Raw genomic sequence first — 19,909 nt, 5'->3', positions numbered from 1 at the left:
CTGTTCATGAGAGGGTATTGGATTGTGGTACAGAAAACAAGCTTGGTTCTTGGTTTTGGTTTTGTCTGCTATGTATGTCAAATGCTTTGAGATGCTTGAAAGTTCACTTGTGATGACTGACTCCACAGGTATCACTGTGGTGCTTCACCGTTGACCTTTAGCCAGACAGTGAGCCTCCTAGCCCACCTTGCAAGTCTGACATCTCATCATTCATCCACTTTTTGTTGTTCACTTTATTCTCTGCTTTTGTGCCGCACATTCGCAAAGACACCTAGTTTCTCCTCGTCCAATTGCTGAATCACTGGAAATCCTCGTGTCATTGTTCTGTCTGCTCTGTGACTGGACTCCTGTTGTGGAGACGCTTCCTGTTTCAAACTGAACAGGGTAAAGACTGCACGTCCTGGACCAGTCTGACCCGGTCTCCGCATCAGACCGGCTCTGTCTGGTTTGGACTGCTAAGATCTGTATCTGTTCGACGTCCATTAAGACCTCTGTGCACTCATGTTGACTTGAATCAGCTGCATCCTACGGCTCTGTGGGTTTGTACCCATGTTTGGCCACTGGAAGGCGCCAATGTCTTAAATGTGAACACTTCGAATTGTGTATATTTGCACAGGTACTTAATTTATTTTCTAGAATAATTATCTTGGGAGAAAAAAATTATTGGTTTATATCAGTCAGATTCTGGCTGTATATAAAGATTATGATACTGATGATAATATTGTGAGTATAGTATATACAGTATTTTAGAATTCCAGGTTAATTCATAGCTAGAGCAGAGATCCTCTGCTAGCTCTCCAGACGTTTCTATGTGTGCTGAAGTGAAACACTAACCTGCAATCCTGCATGATTCAGAGCAAGGATGGAGAAAGAGAGACTACATATGTGAAATAACAGAACGGGCAAAAGCAAAAGAATTCGAGGGAGAGAGAGAGCGTGTATGCGTGTGCATGTATGTGTGAATGTGTGCGTCTGTGTATTGCGCTACTCTGTTGCCCTGCCTCCCTTTCTCTCTCTCTCTCTCTCTCTGCTGGTAGGAAATGTTTGTGTGAGAGGATTATGGCAGCCATACTTGACCTGGAGTGAAAGTGTGTCCGTATGAATGAGCTTTTCGTAATGTCATTTAAAGGCATTAAAAAGAGTATTAGGGAGAATTGTGAGTTGGTGTGCCGGGCGTGACACGTCTGAATGACAAATCCCTCCAGTTCAGTGCTGTGCTGTCTGTGATGTAAACTGTCTGCTATGATATTGGGTTTCTCATGATGCATTTAGCTAATATGCAATATGACAAGAGAGATGTCAGGTGGACAAACTATCTATCTATATATATATATATATATATATGAGAGAGAGAGCAAGAGAGAGACAGAGATTAAAACCTTGATGCTATTTGCAGAAAGTAATTTTTTTCCCCCCCAGAGGTGTTTGCACCTCTGGCCAAATATTAAAATGGAAACAAAAAATCTTGAGAGAAAATAAACTTCACTGATGTTGGCATCTTTGCTTGTGTTCAATTATTGTTTGGTGTATTTGTGTTTTATCCGGATTTATGGCAAAGTCTGTCCCTCTTGTTTATGGGAACTTTATTTGGTGTCTGATTAGAAGAGATAGAATATCACTTATGTATTTATTTATCATGAATTTATATTATCATGAATATGTTAAAGTCCCCCTGTAGTCAATCATTTTATCCCTTAAAACTCATCTCACCAAAATGACATATTTAAAAAAAAAAAAACATGTCGGACACATAATGGTAATTAATATGATTAGTCTTTTGCTTGACTATGTTATCAAACAGCTAATAATGTGTTGCTAATGTTACACAAACTATGTTCCCGTTCACCATCTCAGTCTGCCTTCTATTAATCATCAGAAACGCTTTGAACAACTCAGAACGTCAGTGGAGAAAGGCATATAGTTAATCATAACACTGTAAAATACATCGCTAAATCTACCCAATTTTTATATCAACAGAAAAATATACCGGGATAACCTGGCATCTCTCGAGACTCCCCTGCTAGTTTGCCGTTAATGATATGCTAAAGCCCACTGGCACGTTGATTTGATTGGTTACAAGGTAGTTTGTGACGTCAGAAACACCAGCAATTTCAAACCGTGTTTTTTTCACTGCAGTTTTAAGGAGAAAATGAATTTATGAATTTGCACATGGTTTAACTTAAAGCACATTAAAAAACACCACATAGACTTATAAACAACTTTTTCACCACGGGGGAATTTAAATTAAATTATTTTTTAACTTTCATCTAAACTGAAATATATATATGCTCACAAATATGATAAAATACAAGATGTGTACGTGTTTTAATGGGGTATGTTTATTCAAATACAACTTGATTGATTCACTTTTTGCAACCAAGGCTGAAATTGAGGTGAAGCCTCGACGTCAGGCACTGACACCTGAGCCGACAATCTGATCCCAAGATGTTACCAACTGAAAAGTAATGGCAAAATGACATGGAAAATAGAGAAGAAAGGAAGACAGATGCAAAGGCTAGACTGTCTATGTGTTTTCGAGCAGCAGTTTCCTCTGCGTTGATGTAAGATTACATGATGGACTGTAAAAAAATACAAAGACGAGGAAAAAAAATAGAAGGGCTCCCGCTTTACTTCTGGGCAGGGATCATGCTGTCGATTGACTCGCCCTTCTCCAGCTTCTTCTCCATCTCAACCATCAGCTTGACGCCATCAACCACACACTGCACCTGTTCAACCTCTGAAGAGCCTATACGGTCAGCATTGGAAATGTCAAACACTCCACCAACGGAAGCAGTGTCCACACCACCTGAGAGAAATAAATGAAGATGGAACAAGTGGAGGTCAACAAATGGAGATGTTAACTACACGTCTTCATTAACATCAATAAACATTTCTATGCTTTTTGCATATGCATGTTCAGTGTTTGTATACCTGTGCCACGCTTCTGCAGGCGCAGTCTGGTCAGGATCTCCTCAAACTTGGCATGTGTGCTCAGCTTGGGCAGCTTGACGTGGACACCACCACGCAGTCCTGTGCCCAGGTTGGAGGGGCAGGTCAGAACGAAACCAAGATGCTCGTTCCACATGAATCCATGGTTGTGCTTCTTGAAAATTTCCTCAATCTGTCAAAGCAGAACACACACATGCTCACATGCTCCAGGTGACAACAGTCAGTTATGTGTGTGCATTTATTTGTGCATGTTCTCCATACCCTCTGAAGACCAACGCAGAAGCGCCTGAACACTTCCTTCATGTTGCCACCCTGCTGCATGGAAATAACACGCAGATGATCCTCCTCATTCACCCAGACCAGGAAGGTCTTGTTCTCATTGTGCCTGTAATTGAAGCATAGGCATCCATTTACAATACAAAACCTAATTTATATTACCCAGCTAATATAAATTGTCTTCTATTGAAGACACCAAACATGGAGTTTTTTCATTGATGTAGAAAAAACAAAGTAACTGGGAATATATTGTCTAAAATGTTACTCAATATGAACTTATTGATGTTGCACCACTGTAGCTATCATCGTGGATATTCTGAAAAACTGCTTTCTTGCTTGTGATATTGATTAATTAAATAATAAATTACCTTTGTCCAGTCATTTAACTCATGTGATGCGTCTCATTTCGAAGGTCGCATTTGTTGGCCTCATATGTAATTGAGGCTGCATTTAAGAAAAGTAACCATTACTCTGGGATGTAAAGGTTGCATTTCTGAAATGAGGGAGTCTCAAAGTAAGAAAGAAATATGTCGACCATATTTATAATGGTTACTTTTCTGAAATGAGACAACCTAAACGACGAATACGGCCGACAATTGCGACAATGCAGAGCGCAACCTTTGAAATGAGACACAGCAGTAGATAACTATGATTCGACTTACCAAATGCCTCTGGCATCGGGCCAGTCACGGGCCATACCAGCAGCCAGCAGCAGGGGGGAGACGGGTTTGTCAAACAGGAAGTGATCAGTGATCAGCTGCTCCTGCTCGGCATCAGTCATGGACTTCAGGGGGTAATACTTGCCCTTGAACTCTCCGTCCAAGCTGCTCAGAGCTGGAGGAATAAAGATATCCCAAACTTATACTGATTCCACACTCTCGTTCTTCAGTTATATTCTTGTGCTATTCACCCTTACAATTCTGAACTGTTGTTGGGGTTTGTAAGGTGTGAAATAAAATAAGCTATAAATATTACATTAAAAAAAAGTACTAAAACTTAAATTGAAATTAAAACTGAAAATATAAAAAGAATTCAAAGCGTATTGAAAATATGAATCAATACAATAATCATATGTAATAATACTGAAATAACGCTGATGTGTGCACACCTTCAACAGACAGCTTCTCCACAGCTCTGCGCTCTCCACGGGTGTTGTGGGGGGGCAGGGCGTATCCCTTGATGCTGCGGCCTGTACGCACACGGCTGCTCAGAACGTAGTTGGGGTCCAGGTCATCACCACCCTGCAAATAGAGATTTAATTCATTTCAGTCCCAGTTATTTTTAAACAATAGATTCTGATTAGTTAGCATTACCATGTGGTTTGGGACAAGCTCACATTTCAAATTATTCAAGTAAATTAACAGTTGAGGTCAAGGAGTTTACTGTTGTCTCCTGTCAAGGATCAATTAAGATTATAAAATATTAGTTATTTCTGTTTTGCACCTTCAGGTTCTCAAAGTTGAGATCGGTCTTGTGCTTGGCAGTTGCCTTGTATCCACCATGGCGGTCGGAAATGATAGGGTCGAGGAGATCCTTGAAAACTTCATAGGACTCCTCATCACCAGCAACGCAGCCGACGGTCATGATGAAGGGGTGACCTGGAGAAAAGTGTTATCTCATCAGTAGATAGGCATGTTGTGCTTCCTGAACAAATCCAGGTTTGATTGGGGTAAATACTGTATGTGGTAAGGATGTAAAACTGATGTCTTTACTCACCTGGGTTGTCAACACCGGTCTGGATGACATCATCCAGGGTGTACCCAGTGGGGGTCTGCTTGTCCCTAAGCTTGGCATAGATTTCCTTAGTCAGCACCTTGGCCATGTGGTTGTTGTGCTTGGTAAGGTCTGGATACTCATCATCAACTGAAAAGTTCAGCTTGAAGTTGTTGTGGGTGTTTCCGAAAGGCATGGTTGCGTTTCTAACACTGCGGATTGGACAAAGAGAAAGTGAGGAAGATTATTTGCATTTGATTCCTTGAATTTTCATATATTACTTCCACACCTCGCACGTCTCTGACCTCAACTGTTTGAACTTAATTTTATTAATTCTGCTTGGTCAGTTAGGCTGGAAAGAGTTACTTCAACCAAACGTCTAAAAGCTTGCCACATGACTGTGTCGCCAACTGCTGCAAACACTATAGCTTCAAGTTTATATTTATAAAAAGGTAGTAAGAAATTTACCATTTACCAAATAGTTTCAAAATGTGTTTACAGCATGCTGACTGAAGTCAATGAAACCGTATTCAGTGCAGAACCATAACTGCTTAAACATCAGCTTCCATTGAATTGAGAAGAATGATACACATGTGAAACACAGCAGCACACATTAAAACGGGGTATACTAGCAGGTTCCACTTGAGGTCCTCACTTGTTATTTGATATGTCTGATTGTACCAGGAATAGGAGAGACGCTCCCCAGTCTAAATCTAGACAGATCTATTTTTACTATGGTGTTCACTCCCTCCCATTACTTTCACATAATCTCGAACGTCTCCAAAAAACATTGCACTGTTTTCCACATAAATAGTATTCCCACATATTCTGACCAGTTTCCTCAGACTCACATGTTAATCATGTCATGGTTGTGTAATGATATCGTTTAGATGAAATCAAGTTTTATGTAACATACAAAACATAACGTTGTCATTTGAATTCTTTTGTGTTCATTTCTGTTCTGTGGAATACACCCATCAGAAGATTTTATTTTAAGAAAAGCCAGCAGAGGGAACCTGTCCCATATGTGTCAGTATGAGAAACATAAGCACATCTCAGGATTTTTTATGGCTGTATCCGATTATGCTCTCAGAACTGCTGTATATCACATGTTTGACATCTGCTCCCACATTTAAGAACAGGTCAACCAAACCAAGAGTCCCTCAGCACAAAATATTTAAACATGCACAAAATTAAAAAAAAATATTACCATTTTCATAGTAAATCCAGATGCCTTTAATAAACACTCCAATATTTTTTCATGAAAAAGATTGTGCATCTGCTATCATGTTGGAGTGTATCATTATCATAATACATTTTAATCAAATAGCATCTGACTATAAAGGTTTTAAAAGGATTTACAGATTGTAAAATGTATGCAGCCCAGTTAATCACTTCTAGTTTGCTTTTCTATTTTAAGGAGTATTACACTACAATACTTACATTTTTTCTCTCAATTATTTTATCTAATTTAATCAAATAATTGCTTTTTTTCTTTTTTTTAAGACTCTCCTTGCTGTGAATGATGGTTATTCAAGAATGTTGATGTCTTTACCTGCAAAAAAGACAACAAAAGTGGTAACAGTCCTTGGGATCAGATCCTGTTCACCAAAGCCGAAATAGGGGTCACCCAAGCTAGAACAGTCCGATTTGGGTTTATATACCTCCAACCCCTTCAAGCCATTGGCTGGCCCATTTTAGAGTTCGCTGAAATCTGATTGGCTGGCCCCAGTCTCTTATGCCCTGTTTAGAGTAAGAAAAGCTTCAATTTAGATCCCGGGCATCTTAAATGAGGTGGCAGCTGTGGGTTGTGTCCCCCTCCACTCGAATATCCATTTACACTTCCCACCCCATACATAGCTTTCCAGTAGGGTTTAGGTTGGAGGAGGGGTGATGGGACATGGAGGGTCTGCCATGCTAAAAAGGCTGAGCAGCACTTTTGCCAAACATACCATGGATATCAGAAGTGCTCACGTCAGGCCGATGGCTTTGGAAAAAAAATCACCTGGTAGGCTTCGGCCATCTCATAATTCTTGGTGCAAATTCACTTAGCAGTTTTGCAGATTAAGTTTGCTAGGGTGTCACATTTAATTTATTTATCTGTTCATGTTGGACGCCATATTTATGCTTTGGGGGTAAAAGGTCATCATCTTTTATCATGTGAAAGTTAATTGCACATACAGCCCAGACCTAAACATAACCGTAACCATGATTGAAAATAAAAAAAACTATAAAATTGTTTGTATGATCCAATTCAGATGATATCATACGATTTTGCCATCTTGCAAAATTATTACAGATCTAATTATGTTGCCATGTGAGTGTTTATATGAAAACCATCAATATCACAAAATATCTTGAACTCTTAGTGTTTGTTTTATTCAGACACTGTTGTGTCTTTTTGTAATTCAAAGAGAGGTATTTCCCTCTCTCAAGTTTCTGTCACGCGCACACATACATGTTCTCACTCAGGGAGGCACTGTTAGTGTCCCCAGTAATAGAGTCTCACTGGATATTATGGGTAGCCCCCTCCCCCAATGTTATCTGTCTAGTAATCCATTCAGCTGCAACTTGCATAATACATACATTTTGTTAAGTAATGCACTGTAAAGATTTAAACGTAACAGCATTGTTTAATTTTATCTTTGTACCATGGCTATAGGTTACATAGGATTCTAAAGCTAGTCTAAGTGTCTCCAACATGGCACCAGTTGTGAATAACAGGCCTGCCATGGCTCACATGTTCCCCAGCAGCTGTCAAGCATGCAACACACACATACCAGCACAGCTTATTATACAGAGATGAACGTTTAAAGTTTTTCATTTGCTTCTCATGCTCAATTCATTATTCTGACTTTAAGATATAAAGTCGGCATGAAACAGAAGTTGAGATAGTCTTTTTTTCCCCCGTATATAAGAGTGAAACAGCTTCTCGAACAAGAAAAAATGTTGTGTGGGACTTGATTTTGTCCACCGGTAATCGATTGGATTTGTTGGATTGTTATGGTTTGCTATTGCTGTGATCTCATGTGAGTGACGGGTTGTCCCGCCCTCTTGCCACCAGTAAACATGTCATCAGAGAAGAGATGTCGCTGCAAGAGGGAGAGAAATTTATTTTGATTAAAGATTGAGGGCACATGAATAAAAAAATTTAAAAGAATGACTTGCATCGATAAATCATTTATAATAAACATTGTAGTTTTCCATAAATAAATCAAAAATAATTATTGATTTTGATTTCATGGTGACTTTAATGTGGCGCCAGACATGTTTTTTTTTAAAAGATTCAAGGGATATTTATATTTTAAGATTGGTTGGTTGGGAAGGGTCGTTCACTGTGGCCTTGCCCTCTGGTGTCACCCCATGTCCCCAGCTGTCTTCTGTTTGTCCTATCTATCTATCTATCTATCTATCTATCTATCTATCTATCTATCTATCTACCTACCTATCAACTTTTGAACTATTAAGAAGTATTTTAGAGGTACACTGACATTCAAAAGTCTGAGGTCTTTGAAAGAAGTCACTTGTTCCTTCAAAATCATTCTAATATGCTGATTTGCTGCTCAAGAAACATTTATCATGTTGTGCTGCTTAATATTTTTGTGGAAATGTCGATACTTTTTTGCGATGCTGTCTTTGATCAATAGAAGGTTCAAAAGAACAGCATTTATTTGAAATATCTTTTGTAACATAAAAGTCTATATTTCACTTTTGATCAATGTAATGCATATTTGCTGAATAAAAGTATTATTTCTTTAAAAATAAATCTTACTGACCCCAAACTTTTGAATGGTATGTGATGATACCTTCCAATCTTTGAATATTATTTCTTTGAGTTAGGTGTGTATAGTTATGTCTAATCTTTCTAGGTCTGTGAGGTGGTGTCCAGAATGGTGTGCATGTGGGAGAGAGGGTAGGTTGTGTAACATTAGTGTGCTTACATATAGTCTAGAGTGAAAGAACAGACCCTCATTACAGCTTCAGTTACTACAGGACAGTTACACAACACAGTGAGGACAGAGAGAGAGTTTTTAAAAAGTCTTCTTTCTCATTTGCAGTTCTTACTTACTAGGTACTATTTTTGAACATGATATAAAATCATAGTGTGCAATAACATGGTATACATTTTTCTAAAGTGGACATGGAACATGTAAACATGGAACCACACTAAAGCCTCAAATTATCTGTGTCAAATGATGGCCTGTTAAAAAAATAGTCATCAAGTGGTGTAAGATGCATGGTTGGGTAACTGCTAACGAACTAGAATGTTGTTTATTACACATACAGAATGTGGAAGTGGAAGTGAGATTTTGACTTGAGAATGTCTTTCATGGAGTCTCTATGAAGAATTATATGTTTGTTATGTGTGTGTCCGGGGAGGCCATGTCATCGTCATGTTCTGTAGTCTTGGTGAGAGTAGCAAGTTAACAAGCAGTGGCGGCTAAGAATATACTTGGCCTTTGGAAGGGCAGCAGGTAATCTGAGTCTAAACACTCCATATGACCTTCAGCCAAGGCTTGATTTTAAGGTAGAGCATGTATGCATGTCTGTTCTAGCTTGTACTTTTTTGCACAATTTTGTTTTGTCTCCTTGGAATGAATCACTTCCTGCATACTTCATTTGTCAATAATTATAATGAATATGTGTAAATATGCGTGTGTTTGCATGCCTGTACAGGCGGTTGGGTGCAGTGGAATGAGCTGAAGGTCTCACAGGTCACCTGGAGCGGTGTTACATTTTATTTGCAATTTTATTTTGGTAGGAATGAAATATGCACAACAGTATGCACTAATAGTGTCTGATTGCATTAAGTAAACGAATTTACTTCAATTTTTATTTCTATTAAATGTTTGGATAGTTTTTTAAGTTGAGTCTGAGATGTGAGAGAAGATATAAATATGAGCTAATCAACCAATACTAACCTGTTATGCTAACCAGGAGCAAGTTGCACAAACACAGCCACTATGTTAAAACTGAGTCTTAAGAACTGGTTCGACCAACTAGCAATAAGCCTTTTAAATAAGTCTTTTTCAGATTCAAATTAGACCAATCTACATTTTTATGCAACTTACTTTAAAAATGAATGATCAATCAAAAAGAAATAGATGACTATATAGAATTAAAACTAGTCTAAGCTACTGTCAGGGTTTGGGTAGGTGGAAGTAGCGAGGACTCAAGTGCAGAACAATGGGTCTTTATTAAGCATAAAATTAAAACAAAAAATTACACCAAGGGGGAAACCATGGGTGCTTCTCAATATCCCTCCTCGTCTCCTCCATCCTATGACCCGGAAACCGATCGAGCTCAGCCATCTTGAAGGACATCTCAATTCTCTAATTGCACCGACCGCGAGGAGGCGAGGATCGAGGAGTGAGGAGGCTCCCTGAGGAGTCAAGAGCGAGGATACACGGGTGTATCCTTTGCGGAAGTGTTTTAATCGACTAAACATGACGCACGTAAATTCTCCTCCCTCTTCACATCGGTCACAATAATTTTAATTTGTACTTTACCTTTGCAGTTTATATAAACCACACATCTCACATATTTCAACAGGGTATCTTGCTTTATTATTATTTATTATGAATTTCTTAAATAACCAAACTTTAACGACATAAGAGTGCTGCTGACGATGCTTGAGTGATCAAGTATTCCAATGTGTGTGTATATATATATATATATATATATATATATATATATATATATATATATATATATATAAAAAAAGCTTTAATTCGATTCCTCTGTCCTCATTTTCTTTCCTTGCAGCCTTTCCTCACATCCTACAGGGGGGTGGGGTGGAGCTGAGAGGCGAGGAAAGGAAACGAGGATGCACAAAATAAGAATTGAGAAGCACCCCATGACTCGACTCGACACTGCAACCACAGGGAGAATAAATAGGTAGCAAACCAGGCAGGTAAGGAGGGAGGACAGGTGGGGCAAATTAATCAATCAGGTAACAAGATGGGAGGGGCTAGACAATCCACAGGAGAGCACATGGCACAAGGAAACACATGACAAGCCATGTGCTCACACCAAACAAAAACAGAAAAATTTGTCAAAAATAACAAAAACACAAGAACATGGCAAGTAAAGCAAATCACAAGCCATGTGCTAACACAAAATGAACATACAGCTAATGAGAACACTCATAAGCCACGTGTTCACACAAACCATGACAACATGAAAGCACACAGCTAGTGTAAAACACCATACGAAAAAACATGACAGGAAAGCACGCGGCCGATGAAAACATGACCCACGTGCTACGCAAAACACAACAACTCGTAACCGCACGCTCACACGACAAGACCGAGCATAAGCTCATCCTGTGCGCTCACAACAGAGGACAAACACGCGGAGCATGAATGTTCGGATCCCGACACAGAACCGAAACCAAACTAGACAGATGTGTCGTGATCCAAACACCACGCCCCGCACAGTGCTCGAATTGAATCTAGTCTTATGGGGGGTCCCCATCATTAAAAAAAAGTCGTTGTTTCTCGCAATGTACAATTTATACAATATATTTGATCATAATATGCATAAATATATACTATTTATTAAAAAACGTTGATATATATATAGTGGGGAGAACAAGTATTTGATACACTGCCGATTTTGCAAGTTACTCCCATGAGCGGCGCCAATCAAGCAGTCCTGTCAACGATCATGCGCACAGCGCTCTTTAGATGTGGGGCGGGGCGTTTACATTTTAAAGAGACATGGCAAGTAGCCTATAAACAAACGTAATATAAATGATTGTAAATAATTAATTCACGAAATTTACCGTATCCATTGCATGCATTTAATCAGATTTGTCATTATTATTTTTACTAAAATAAAAATATCGGAAGGACCCTTAGGGGCCGATCACACTGATGCGTTTTTTGCAGTGAGAGGCGCCTATTTTCAATTGGTTTCCTATGGCAGCGAGAGTTCTGCGTCCTGTTTATGCGCCTGCGTTTTACCGCTTAAACTTGTGGTGCTCTCGCGGGTTACCAGGAGCTTAACGACTTCATGAACCGTAACTACCACAATGTTAACAGAAAGTAAATCAAGTAAATAAAAGGCTGATTTGACGTTTACTTGACTGACAGGACAGCTGTTTCAGTGGTTGCCTAGCAACATACAAAACGCAGCGCCCCTCTTAATTTGAGCACTGCGCCGCACATGTAACAAGGCATACAGACAAGAGAGCGCACGGCAAAACAGAGTTCTGTCACAAAACCAAGAAATAAACTAGACAGAAGTGACAGAACCCTGACAGCTAGCCTACAACCGGCAACAGAACTGCAGCAATATCCGAGAAATGGTAAAGCGTTCACGTTTATGTTTCAAGCATAACGTCAGAAGGGAAGATCTGTTTTTGTGTTTTTCTTTCTTTCTTTCTTTCTTTCTTTCTTTCTTTCTTTCTTTCTTTCTTTCTTTCTTTCTTTCTTTCTTTCTTTCTTTCTTTCTTTCTTTCTTTCTATTCCTTATTTTCTTTATTTCTCTCTCTCTCTCTCTCTCTCTCTCTCTCTCTCTCTCTCTCTCTCTCTCTCTCTCTCTCTCTCTCTCTCTCTCTCTCTCTCTTTTCAACCCCCTTCCATCTCATCCTCCGTCTCTCTCTGTCTCTGGGTTGTATTGCATTGACTCAGCAAAGAACTCAATCAGTGAAATTGATATAAATTACAATCTGATGCTTATGATTAATGGCAGAACTTAGTATACATATGAATACAGTTTAAGTAAACTAGTATTTTTTATATGCAAATTGATTGCACACTTTTCAACTGAGTTTCAAATAACTGTATTACATTATATTTCGAGTGTAGATTTCTTTAAACATGTACAGGTGATGTGAAAATAAGTTCATAAACTTGCGGACAGCAAAGCCAGGCTAAAAATGCCTCATACGTTACAAGAATATTCTCACACACATACAGAGAGTGAGATATTCCCCTTTCATAGTAGTGCGAGTCTGCTAATGGACCCACAGATAATTATTCTAACACCATGGTTCATACAGATTCACATCTTGTGTGACTGTCTAGCCACTTACATAAGTACATAAGGAGTGTATCATGTGTACATTTGCCATGTGTTGTATGAAATGCAATATGACTGAGTGTATTAATTTGCAACTCAGTGAGGCCACTAGTAGACAACAACATATTATTTACATAATTAAGCAGGATTTCGCTCTCTAAATAATTTAAGTGCATATGAAATACTATAATATTTTTTTGTAGATTTTGAAATTTTGAAATTACAGCTTTATTTGTGTATTTATAAAGCTTAGTTAAAAATTGACTTTAAAAGATAGAACATTTGTGAAATTTGTTGTGTATATTGCTTGGTGAAAATATTGAAATCATAATTATTTTAAGCTATATCCCAAATTGAAAATGTCAATTTATTTTAAATTAATTTGTTTGAAGTATATGCTTATTTTCCTTTCATTTCTTTTGTAAACATTCTTTTTCTCACTCGCTGTATAGTGTAGCTGGTAGACTTTCCTCATGAAATGAGTTAATGACTGGAGAGCGATTGCTGGTTTACCACATCCATGTGATTTTACTGATGTTTGTGTGGCTTCAGTTGCATGTGGAATGTTGTTCTGAGCTCAGACCGCAGATGAGTGTAAATTAAAAACCACATAAAGTGATGAGTTCTTATTGTTTGTGTTTCAGATCCTGTAGATAGACAATTCTATAGCTGCCGATCCTCAAAGACAGAACAACCAACAACTCACCCTGATGGCCACCTCCTGCCACTGCCATCTGAAAACAAGAAAGGGGAGAGATGTGAGGATTATGAGAATGTAACATAATCAGTAAGATGAAAGAGTGCATCATTAATCATTTATTAATCAATAAATAACTACTGATTTAAGAATTAAACAATGAGGAAATTTTGTTGCTGGAGGTTTTTGTTCAAACTCGAGACATTTAAAAGCACTGACAATGCATTCATATTATCCGGATCTTTTCTCAATACATAGTTTGCTTTTAGATAACTGTTTGTGTATTTTATTTGAGGTTTATATAAGCTATATTTATATTTTATTCCAACAATACCAGCTGAGTATAGTTGGCTTTTGTGTCAGTAATTGCTCAGAGAGCAGTATTATTTTGTTTCCTGTTGTGTTCTAGGTTGGCTATCACAACAAAACGTGTCTGTGGTTCATATGATTTTGGTCCCTTTTGCTCTCTATAGAATCTCTCTTAAGCTTTAGCTCTAGAAAATACACCAACACATTTCATTAAATACACCCTGCAGAACTAACCTTGACTCTGCTGAGTGAGTTGTGACATCGGTGATCAACAGTGAACTGACTTAACACTGTAACAATGGAGATGTGACAATGTTCAATTCTCTGGACTGCTTGATTAATAGATGATTAATAGGTACTGGGCGGATGTCTGTGGGAGCAGCTGGTTTGGTGTTTTTCTTCAGATGATTAAAAAAGCCTTTGTTTGTTTGGCAGGGCTCAGGATGTCAGCTGACAAGGAGTTAGAGCTTAATCAGTTAGTAGTTAAGTTATGTAATCCATTTGAAACAAACCACAGCAACTGACATGGTTGTGGTTGAGAGGGTCATCCAAATGTGTTTTTTCCGATGTTAGCTAAGGTGAAGTGAGGAAGAAAATACATCAGATTTGTGAAGATTCATTGTGGCTCATTCATGCCACACACACAGAAGAGATTTATTTGTAAATTGTTGATAAAATTCATACATTGCATCAAATTGAATGTTTTACGAAATATTCACAATGAAATGCGTTCCATTCTCATGGGGATAATTGGTAATTTTATGGAGAAAGTAACTAAGTATACTTTCACAATAAGTTATTTCAAAGTGCTGTATATAATCACTGAATCTGAATCAGGGTAATACCATTAAATTATATATCTTCTTACATTTATATAGACTTGTACACCCCTACTTACATGTATTTAGTAAACTACTGCTGCAAAATATATATATATATATATATATATAGATATAGATATATATATATATAGATATATATACCAAGCAGTTTATGCATGTGCATTTCCAAGACACTGGTTACATTTATTTTAAAGATTTACTGATGCATTTGGCTGATGCATTGAACCCTGCCTGTTCAGGCAGCCTTGGACTGAACTTTAAATCTTTGCTGACATGGTAAGCTCTTGATGTTGTCTTTATGGGTGTGGTAGGCCTGCTATATAGTTCACCACCTGTGTGCTGCTCATATATTATAGCACTCCAACCTATTAGTCTTTGAGTAAAACAAGGCCATCAATAACGAATGAAGTGATTGAAATAGGCTGGGTCAATAAAGTGCCTTTGGTGTCCTCATCGCTCAGTCATCATGAACATAATGCAAAATAATGAAATTCAGAGGTTTTATTATAAATGGCCAAACACTTACACACTTACACAAAGTACAATGATACATCTCTTGAAATGTGTTTTTCTGATTTTATACCATTTTCTTTGATTGGATGTATGTGATTTTGGCATGTCCCTCATGCTGCTCAGCTAACTTCAGTGAGTGTAAAAAGTGGTTAAATTACATAAAATTATAATATTTTTTAATGTACTTATTGTCCTCAGCAAGTTATTTAATAAAACAAGTCATTTTGATTATTTATATTTTATTTTCATAATAATATTAAGCAGTTTGCATGTGTCCCTGAAATTGCTGTCCACCCTGTCATTATGGGGTAAACTCCCCTTTAAGAAACCAACTGATGTACTCAGTGACATCCCCTCCCCCATTTGGTCTTTGACCTCAGTGGAGGTTAAAACATCTGCAACACACACAGAAAGTATCTACACTTATATTTCCTAATTTTCATCATATTGTGTTTGTAGTTGCGTGTTGTCAAGCTTAACATGTCCACCCTGTCATTGTGAAATATTAATTAATATAAAAACTTTTCAGAAATTCTAAATATACATTTTAAACAGTGCACAGTCAGCTTCAACAGTGAATCACTTTGCTTACTGCTGCACACCATGTGCTCATTAAATACGAACTTTAGCCAAAAAATGTTGGTTCATAACAGGGTGGACATTTGCAACTCCTGAAAATCAGCCTGAGCCAGGCCCCTCCTTCTTCTATATTGGTTAAGGGTTTCTTGAAGGTCCTGTTGTTTTTAAAATGTTCCCCCGTTCTAGTTCACCCATTAAAACATCTGTCCACCCTGTCATGCCAAGTTCCACCCTGTCATTTTGTTGTCCACCCTGTCATGTGCAACTTTTATGATGAAAATAAACTAATTATTTTAACAAGTTAACAAAACCTTGTGTGTGATTTCTTAATAAACAAATGAGGGCCAGTTAGTATTGTTTTAAAGTTTGAATAAATATCTTTGTTGTTAGATTTTATTTAGAATAGAATGTGCAACTATCGCATATTTTATTGGGCAATACATATTTAAGCAGTAACTTCATTATTATCAAAATACTTTTACCATTTACTAAAATGTTTTGTTGGGAAAGGGACACATTCTCTTTCCTCAGATCTACATTTTATAATCACTATGCAATGAAAATGTATTTATTCTACTATGAGTTTGTCCATGACAGGGTGGACATAATTTATGGTTTGCTTGTATATTGTCAGCTTGCAGTTAATTTATAAAAAGTGCTGGAGCTTGACCAATATGCATTTCTAACAGCCTAATGTCTCCTTAATACAACACATATGAAGTTAAATGGAAAATCTCAGATTTTTTTGTGGAAATTGTGAAGTCTCAAAGGCACTTTATGGTGATTTTGACCCGGCTACTCTTAACTCATAAATAATTGCGTTCTATCTTATTGTCAACTCATAGCATGGCATTTGTCCTGCTCTTTGATCTAAAAATGATCAAATCAAGTCTCAAGAGACACACCATTCATGTTGTGAAACAGAGGTGGTCTGTCGTTGGTGTGACTCACTTCTGAGTGTGCACTGTGCAGTAAAGTAGGCTCTTGCACAAGGCTCTTCTGAACCAGTTTTCTGGGTGGGGCAGAGTGACCATAATAAAACACTTCCCGTGTTTTGCAGTGCGTGGCTGACTGCGAGGGAGACAGTCTGAAATGGCGACGGACTGGAAAAAGAAGTGCGATTCGCAGTGGCAGCTGGGGGCTCACGGTGTCCCCATGCCCGCCAGCGTGGACTGGAAATCGGTGTACGAGAAGAAGCCGTTTCAGCGCAACCTACTGAAGAACACCTCGCCTTACGGTAATGACGTCACACAGACGTGTCGCTGGCGCTGCTAGCTCACAATGTTGATGAAATCTCTACTACTACTGGAGATCTCTGCTTGAACTTTGTTGTAACTTTAGAATGTAACACTGTTATGTTGAGATGGAGTGGAGGGGAACGATGATGTTGGCCTAGTTAGTTAAACTAAGTTATAGCGGCGACATACACACTGCTGTGTCTTATTGCGCAGGTTTCGCCCTGAAAAGTCACTATTAACGGTACATTCCAAAGTAGCCTAAGGAAAGACATTATAGGCTAGTAATTTACCCCACACAACGAATAATAACATGCAATTTTACAATGGTTACTTTTCTAAAATGAGATATCCTCTATGTTTTGTATTAGCCTATGTAGGCCTATTTTATATATTGTTGTTATTGTTAATTAAATCAATAATTTTATGTAGGCCTATTTATTTTTCCCAAATGGATTGCTGTTTTAGAATAAAATGTTCCCTATGTTTTTAAAGATACAGAGAAGATATACAATTAAATGTATTTATGAATAAAATTCACAGGGCTAGTTGGTGGCATTATCTTTATAGTAACAAAGTCATGTTTCATGAAGAAGGCAATACATTTAATTTAAATCTAGATGGGGATGATTGATAGTTGTGTATGTAAAAGAGAAAGAAGCTGCTTTCAAAATATTGAATCTGTGCAGCGATGAAACAATTTGCCTCCCATACTTTTACATGTGGCCTATTTAGTACTGCAAATGTTGCCCTTAAATTATAGCCTATGGATTTATATTATTTACCTACAGGAATATTTTACATATACATTTGAAAAACAGTATTTGCAATTACATTTTACTGTAATAGAAATTTAATATTTTCATGCAAATCTTTTGAACTCATCTTTTTTTTTTTTTGCTCAACAACTAGGTGTAAACCACACCGTGCCACCACCTGAACCCCATCGGTCGGAAATGCCTCCTCCTCCAGACCGGCCACCTCAGTTAGAGCCCGATGGTGAGTCAGCAATCAACACAGTAATATATTTGCTGCCTAAAAACTCACCACTGCTGAATATTACATCCAATGCAATTGAAATGTGTTATATTATATCTGACATTAAGACTAGAACATTAATTGTTAATTGGTTGAACTTTACACCCAAAACATTTGCCATTCTTAGTATCTTTGGTTTCTAATAAAAAAAAAGATGATGGAGAATTTAATCTTGTACCTGGATGTTAATTGTAGGCAATTTCTCTGGCTGGAAAACTAGTACAGAAGTTTTGCCATACGACACTAGTGGAATACCCGCCGGGGTTGTGGTCTGCCAGCTGCCTCAGTACAGGTGAAGCCCAGATTTGTGAGAAAAATTACCCAATGTAAAATGACTAATTAAAATGACGATTTTAATTAGTCACTTGTCATTTAGCAAAAACTTTCAAGAAAAAAAAATATATATTTGTTTGTAACTTAAGTAGTTTAAATGCAGTAGGACCCCATAATTGCAATACATAATAAGTGTTGCTATATATGTCTTTGTATTTGAATCAGATATTAGAAAGACATTGGCTTGTCATTTCGTCAGGCTAAGCAGAAGGTCATATATTCTGTCTGATATGGCCTTTGTGTATCTTTACCTCAGGTGGTTTTCTCTAGAGCAGCATGTGGACCTGAAGGCAGAGGGTCTGTGGGACCAACTTCTGGATGAGTTTCAGCCTGAGATATTCATTGAGGACTGGTGAGTTATGAACTAGTTATATTTGCAGTTTAAGCAATCTTCAGCAAACTGAGCTGCAAAGAAGAGGTAAAAAATTAAACTGGATATCAGTTAAGCTGTTTTAACAAAGTTAGCTGTTATGCAATCTATCCATGTCCACACATTCAAATGTTTTACAGCTAAAGAAAAATGGACAAAAAGCACCAATGAATTTGAATGAAATTCTGACTTATCTGAAAAATGTAATCTCTGACATAACTATATTTTGTATTTTAGAAACAGTTGCAATGTTGCAATTGCTACATATGTCATGTCTGTAGTGGTCATAGTGCTTTAGACATTGTCGTTTCAGCCTAAATGGCAGCTTTAATATGCCCTTTCACTTTTAATGTCTGGGTGTTTCCCTTCATGTGTAGGTATGAGGAAAGCCAGCTTCATAAATCTATCTATCAGCTCGATGTGAAGCTCTTGGGTGCTGATGCTAAGACAGTCATCAAGCAGCATTCATTTAACCCTGAAGAGGACCTGGAGAACTACTCACACACCTGGAAAAAGGTAGCACACACGTGCATATTCATACATATATATTCATTATTTTTTTTTGTATACATGTGTCCACATAACATTTTAATGTGTATAGGTCTCCCATGTATTCTCCAAGTATGGGCCCGGGGTGAGGTACATTCACTTCCTCCACAGACTGAAGAACCAGTTCATGGTTGAATTCTTTAATACCAAAGTCACTGGCAGCTCGATTATTGTCAAGACCAGCAAATCCAGTGTGAAATAATGCAAAACATTAAAATAAACAGTTAGAAGTTCATGCATGCCTGCCAGTTAATGTAGACTTTGAGATGTAGACTATTTAGAACAAAGCACTGTATAGTCTCAAATGCTTTACAAATTGACTGCATTTTTATAAGATGTATCCAGCAGCTTAATAATGTAATAAAACATTCCTCATTCATTTTGTGACACTGTTTCTTTCATGTATTCACAATAGCACTAGATCCACAGATAGTGCTATTATATTTTAGTATTTCAGGCCAGCAGATGGCGCTCACTC

At 37.7% G+C, this 19,909-nt stretch overlaps 2 protein-coding genes across 3 annotated transcripts; one reads left to right on the top strand and one right to left on the bottom strand.

Annotated features, from left to right (window-relative positions):
* Positions 1–2,317: 2,317 nt before the first annotated feature.
* ckma (creatine kinase, muscle a) lies at positions 2,318–6,681 on the bottom strand. 2 transcript variants are annotated; one of them, XM_084413268.1, is made up of 8 exons: positions 6,494–6,681; positions 4,942–5,150; positions 4,669–4,823; positions 4,334–4,466; positions 3,888–4,059; positions 3,211–3,334; positions 2,932–3,121; positions 2,318–2,806 (listed from the first exon to the last, which is right to left on the bottom strand). In XM_084413268.1, the coding sequence occupies exons 2-8, from the start codon at positions 5,132–5,134 to the stop codon at positions 2,628–2,630; spliced, it is 1,146 nt and encodes a 381-aa protein (XP_084269394.1). In that variant the 5' UTR covers positions 5,135–5,150; positions 6,494–6,681; the 3' UTR covers positions 2,318–2,627. The 2 variants fall into 2 exon arrangements, with proteins under 2 accessions (XP_084269394.1, XP_084269395.1); XM_084413269.1 differs by having other exon boundaries at positions 6,382–6,570.
* A 10,123-nt stretch (positions 6,682–16,804) lies between these two features.
* Positions 16,805–19,810, top strand: nccrp1 (P1, F-box associated domain containing). Its single transcript, XM_084413270.1, has 6 exons — positions 16,805–17,143; positions 18,054–18,140; positions 18,375–18,471; positions 18,769–18,864; positions 19,260–19,398; positions 19,484–19,810. The coding sequence occupies exons 1-6, from the start codon at positions 16,999–17,001 to the stop codon at positions 19,631–19,633; spliced, it is 714 nt and encodes a 237-aa protein (XP_084269396.1). The 5' UTR covers positions 16,805–16,998; the 3' UTR covers positions 19,634–19,810.
* Positions 19,811–19,909: the final 99 nt, after the last annotated feature.

The sequence above is a fragment of the Rutilus rutilus genome, assembly GCF_951802725.1.
Source record: "Rutilus rutilus genome assembly, chromosome: 7".
Taxonomy (NCBI): Eukaryota; Metazoa; Chordata; class Actinopteri; order Cypriniformes; family Leuciscidae; genus Rutilus; species Rutilus rutilus.
The sequence above is the reverse complement of the archived record's forward strand: the minus strand, read 5'-3'. Positions and strand labels throughout refer to the sequence as shown.

What these genes read in the sequence shown, in the direction of transcription:
- ckma (XM_084413268.1), bottom strand. Translation starts at nt 5,134, where the DNA reads ATGCCTTTCGGAAACACCCACAACAACTTCAAGCTGAACTTTTCAGTT. An exon ending in TCAACTTTGAGAACCTGAAG is followed by an intron (nt 4,467 to 4,668) that starts GTGCAAAACAGA and finishes CTCTATTTGCAG; the next exon opens with GGTGGTGATGACCTGGACCC. An exon ending in TCTGCGTTGGTCTTCAGAGG is followed by an intron (nt 3,122 to 3,210) that starts GTATGGAGAACA and finishes CTGCTTTGACAG; the next exon opens with ATTGAGGAAATTTTCAAGAA.
- nccrp1 (XM_084413270.1), top strand. Translation starts at nt 16,999, where the DNA reads ATGGCGACGGACTGGAAAAAGAAGTGCGATTCGCAGTGGCAGCTGGGG. An exon ending in ACCTCAGTTAGAGCCCGATG is followed by an intron (nt 18,141 to 18,374) that starts GTGAGTCAGCAA and finishes TGTTAATTGTAG; the next exon opens with GCAATTTCTCTGGCTGGAAA. An exon ending in ACTCACACACCTGGAAAAAG is followed by an intron (nt 19,399 to 19,483) that starts GTAGCACACACG and finishes TAATGTGTATAG; the next exon opens with GTCTCCCATGTATTCTCCAA.